The following is a 4,898-nucleotide window of genomic DNA, read 5'->3' on the forward strand; positions in this document are numbered from 1 at the left end:
AAGATGATGAACATTTGGGGCTTATTGAGAGATTTTTGAGTAGCCCTTTGCGTTTGAAGTTTTAAACGTATCCCATCCCCAATGTCATTTGAACTCGTGAACAAACCATGTGTCCCACCAGAGCCTCTCATTAAAGCCTTTTCTTTCAGCGCTGCCGAATGAATGAGGACACGGGCTCAGATTACCTCCTGCCCTGGCAGCTGTCTGAAGTTGCTGATGGTGGGGGCGTTGGAGTTGTGGAGGAGAGCAAGCACAGTAACCTTGTTAAAGGAGATTTTGTGACTTCCTTCAGCTGGCCTTGGCAGACAGTCGCCATTCTAGATGGCAACTTGCTACAAAAGGTAATGTAAATGCAAAGCCCAGATCGTCACTCTTTTCTTCTCCTAATGTTACTATTTCTTAGTCAAGAGCAAGCCAACATTATTGGAAGAACCAGTACTCAAAAGGCAGATCAACTCACAGGTGGCAAAATCTGTATCAGTTTCTCTCTTTTCTTAAAGAAAGACATGAAAGTTTTTTTTTTGAGTCATGGGCATGCTAGTATTACTTGAATTGTTGGCTTTTTTAATAAATTTCTCTGAATCTGCTTCTGTTAATTATCCTAATTCTAGTTAGAATCAGGATCCATGAGACTGTAGTCAGAAGACTTAAAAGTCTATAGATATATTTAATTGTATTTATTTCCCTAACGTGTTTTAGTGAAAGCTTGTACTTGAGATGTTACATCCACAGAAGAAAGGGAATTCAACGTTACCTTGAATGTGGAGAGGTAACAGTGCATTAGATGCATTGTGTTCGTCATCCTCATGTAACGTAGAAAATTATTGTAGTCTAAGAATATACAATTTCCAATAAGCTTCTTCCTTTTGGACCGTTTGCCACTGATCTGCAGTCGCAATATTTGATAAAACAGTGCTGTTTTATCTTTTATGCCAACATAAGGATAGGTCACCATTGCTGGAAACTTCTCATCTCCCTCCTGCTTTTTCGACACTTCCATAGTTAAAGTCCATGTAAGTGGCTTTGTTTAAACACCTTTTCTAAGTGGAAATATAATCTTTGTTTCATTCTGTATTAACTTGTTATTAAGGTAGACCTAGTTTGTAGTTTGCCTGGTAAATGTCCTAAGTTAGTTTCCTATCCTCAGGTGATCGAACAGCAAAACTTCACCTTAAAACAGACTGACCACCACCACACGTTTCTGTTTTGTAGCTTGTTCCACAACTTGTAAATGGTCGCCTTTCCTACTTTCTGGGTGCAGCTGGCATCACAGGACTGACAGCCTTGTTAGGTATAAAAGAGAAAGGACACGTGGCTGTGGGTGCAAATCAGGCAATGGTGGTGAGCGGAGCCGCCGGGGCCTGCGGCTCTTTGGCCGGCCAGGTAGGTAGGCTCAAGACATACAACCATACAGTTTATCTTCTGAAACGTGCTGGTTAATAAACTTACAGATAAAATCATTGTAAATGTGAGCAAGTATAACTCCATGGGAAGAGGCAGTTTCCCAGATTTGGCTCATGCTCTCACTGAAAGAGATTTTGGGTGTGAAACTTTAATGACATTAAACTGGAATAGAAGAAAATGGCCCAAGGTGGTTACTTGTCACTAGCATGAATAAAGTAGATGGTATAAATATGTGTACTTACTCTATATTTATATAGTAGTTTGCCATTTGAACACAGTCTTTGAGTTTTTTCTATATTTGAATATAGTTGGTAAAAAACCGTAGTGAACACCTCTTTGTGTTGTTTTCCATCCTTTGAGTTTTGAGATTAACAGCCCTTTTATTGTCCTCAGCTTCTCAGAATGTATGTATGTGTATGTAAATATCAACATACACAACAGATATTAAGCAAGCTTAAGACTTACTAATAAAGGGGATCTGTGAAGAAACAATGCATAAGAAAATCTGTGAAGAATATATTTAAATCTATTATCGTCCAATCTTTTTGACCTTCTGTAAGCTATGTTCTAGTACTTGGTAGATGGTGATTTTATACTGTATTTGGCTCTCCAGTACCGCCAGTCATTGGTGACTCCACAGACTAAACATCCTGCAGCTAGTGAGTTTGGAAAGATGGCAGATTTTGGTTGTACCTGCCACTTCTCTAGCTGTGAGGAGGGGGTGACAAGAGGCAATTGTAGCAGATGAGATGGGAACGTGTGCTGAACTTTGCTGCCTGGCGTTTAGTGGGTTGGGGAATGACTGTAACACCCCCTTCAGGCCCCCTTCCTCCCACTGGTACCTTTATGCAGATGAACGATCTAACTTCTCTTTCTTGTTTGGGTCTGTTTTGTTGTTTGTTATTTTAACCGTGTTCCCGCAGATTGGCCGTCTGGAGGGCTGCTCTAGAGTGGTGGGCATCGCTGGCACAGATGAAAAGTGCTCCATTTTGGTCCAAGAAATGGGGTTTGATGCTGCCATCAATTACAAGAAGGGAAACGTGGCAGAGCAGCTACGTGAACTCTGCCCAGGCGGTGTGGATGTTTACTTTGACAATGTTGGTGGAGACATCAGTGATACGGTTATAAGTCAGGTGATCATACCAGCTGTCGGGTTTATTCTCGTCGTTCTCCAATGTCTGCATGCCCAACTTCAAATTAATTCATACTGGAGACCAGCCTGCAATCCAGCAGAGCAGGCTTTCCACTTCATTGCTCTCATCCAGGTGCTGATCCTGGTCCTGAGGAGAAATCAGAGATTTGAAATCAGTGTCTGGCAGTATAATAATAGAAATGCAATTTCTGCTTCTTGTGTCTTGCTCCTTTGGTCAGGAGACTTAGTGAGGGTCTAAAAACCTTGTCTGTCACCGTAGTAATTCTGTGTTTTGTCAGCTTTGGTTTTCTGGCTTCACAAGACCAGCTCTGCTGGCCCTCCTTAAAGACTCTTACCCAGCCCTCTTCATTGCTGACATGAAACTACTCTGTCTCATGGCAGGGAGGCTTTGGTGGCTATGCCATCTTTGGGAGCTCTAAATCACAATGTTATCCAACAGCTGTATCAGATTTCTTTGTCCTGTTACCCCTCTCCTCCTGACAAAATGGGCACACAGTAAGATAACAATTTCTTATATTCCCTTTGTTCAATGCCTTTTAAAATAGTATTTATTTTTCCACTGTTACTCTGCATTTATCTATTTGAATGTTGTCATAGGTTGAATGGGACTGCCTGCAATTCTTCCACTTTTTTCTAGTAAATGTGGCTCTAAATAAGGATACCCATGTGAAAATTCAGCATTGTAACCTATTGCATCTCTGGAAAGTTCTGTTTCTGACACCAAGGAATGTAACTTTTCTCTCTTTGTGTGGTTCCAAACAGATGAATCGGAACAGCCATATCATCCTGTGTGGCCAGATTTCTCAGTATAACAAAGATGTGCCTTATCCTCCTCCTCTGCCTCCTGCCATAGAAAAAATACAGAAAGAAAGGAATATCACAAGGTACTTTTCTCCTCCAGAACTTGTTACCAGCTTCCAAGTAGATTTGACACCTGAGGTGACTCTGATGTTCAGAGGTAGTCTGTAGCTCCACAGCAGGCACCTGTAATCAGAACAGAATGTTGCCATACTGAAAAAGGAAACTACAATTACAATGTCAGTAAATCCTCTCTTATATTTGTCTGTTATCAGCATAAAAATGTTGTTACACGTTAACATAGTTGTCTGTTCCTATGCTTTGTTTGTTGTTGTGTGATTTAGTCCTGGAGTCTCTTGACAGATTCTTTAATACAAGGGAAGGTGTTGCCATGGTTCTGTCCTCGGGTGTTTTTTGCAGAGTGCCTTTTCTCCAAGTACAGCAGTTCAGGCAGAGAGGAAATAAAGTATTTTTAAAGGAAGGATGCAGCTGATGCAGTGATTGCATTAAAAATGCATTTTGAGTATTTGGGCTTTTATTAGATAATGGGACTGTAGGTGTGATAGATATATACAGGTAAAACATTGGTTTGTGCTATGACTTTGGGACTTGCTGAATCTCCTGTCAGGATTCAGGCAGAGCTAAGGCAGAGATTGGGAGCAAAGCCTTAGGAGATTTTTCATTCATTGCATTGCAGAAAGTTGGGAAGACTTTTGATTTCTGTGCAAACAGATTGACCTCTTCTAAAATACTTTTCTTGTCCCTGTTACTGTTGTCTGCACTTCTAAAAAATGGATAACAATACTAAAATACACCATGCATAGCAGAAGGCAGTTGAGAATTTAGTCAGTATGTTGCTACAAATAATTATAATTTTTGATGATCATTTCAACTTCTCTTGATTGTTGTAGACAGCTGTGACAGCAGGATATGCAAAATTCTGGGGAGCCTGAAAGTTAATTTATACTCACCATCTAGTTGCAGGTCTATTAATTATTCTCCTTACTACCGAAAAAAAAAGGTAGAATAGGAATTTGCTCACATTTTATGAACATTTGCTTTTTCTGACAACACTACTTGATTTTTATTCCTCTTCTTTCTGATCCTTGAACAGAATTACTTGTGTAAGACTGATGTTGCTGTCAAGTTCCCGCTGCAGGGAGCTGTCTCAACAAGTTGGCAAAGTTCTGAGCTATGTCTTGTTGGAATTAGGACTCATAACCCTTCAGTTTCAATAGTGCTGTTTCTTGAAAAGCTTGGTAAAGATTTCAAAATATGCTTACCAACATTTCCTAAACCAAGGCTCACTCTTTTCTTTCACAGGGAAAGATTCTTAGTGTTGAACTATATGGACAAACAAGAAGCCAGTGTATTGCAGCTCTGTCAGTGGATCCAGGAGGGTAAACTGAAGGTAAGAACTTTGGTTGTTAAGTTAGAACTATGCCCTTTGGTTCTGTCTCCTCAGATCATGGTCTGACTACAGAAAGTCCAATTTCTTTGTTCCTGGCTGTCAGAATGTGTCGTGGTTTAGGGCTGGGCCGGC

The 4,898-nt window shown here is 40.5% G+C and overlaps 1 protein-coding gene across 1 annotated transcript in view; it reads left to right on the top strand.

Moving 5' to 3' along the window:
- Positions 1-4,832, top strand: part of PTGR2 (prostaglandin reductase 2) — an 8,105-nt gene extending 3,273 nt beyond the window's left edge. The window contains exons 3-7 of the mRNA XM_010180722.1: positions 150-341; positions 1,213-1,383; positions 2,328-2,537; positions 3,320-3,441; positions 4,679-4,832. Coding sequence (XP_010179024.1) covers positions 150-341; positions 1,213-1,383; positions 2,328-2,537; positions 3,320-3,441; positions 4,679-4,832 — 849 coding nt within the window. The remainder of the gene's footprint in view (positions 1-149; positions 342-1,212; positions 1,384-2,327; positions 2,538-3,319; positions 3,442-4,678) is intronic.
- Positions 4,833-4,898: the final 66 nt, after the last annotated feature.

Source organism: Mesitornis unicolor, unplaced genomic scaffold (genome assembly GCF_000695765.1).
Source record: "Mesitornis unicolor isolate BGI_N332 unplaced genomic scaffold, ASM69576v1 scaffold41933, whole genome shotgun sequence".
In the NCBI taxonomy this organism is placed as follows: Eukaryota; Metazoa; Chordata; class Aves; order Mesitornithiformes; family Mesitornithidae; genus Mesitornis; species Mesitornis unicolor.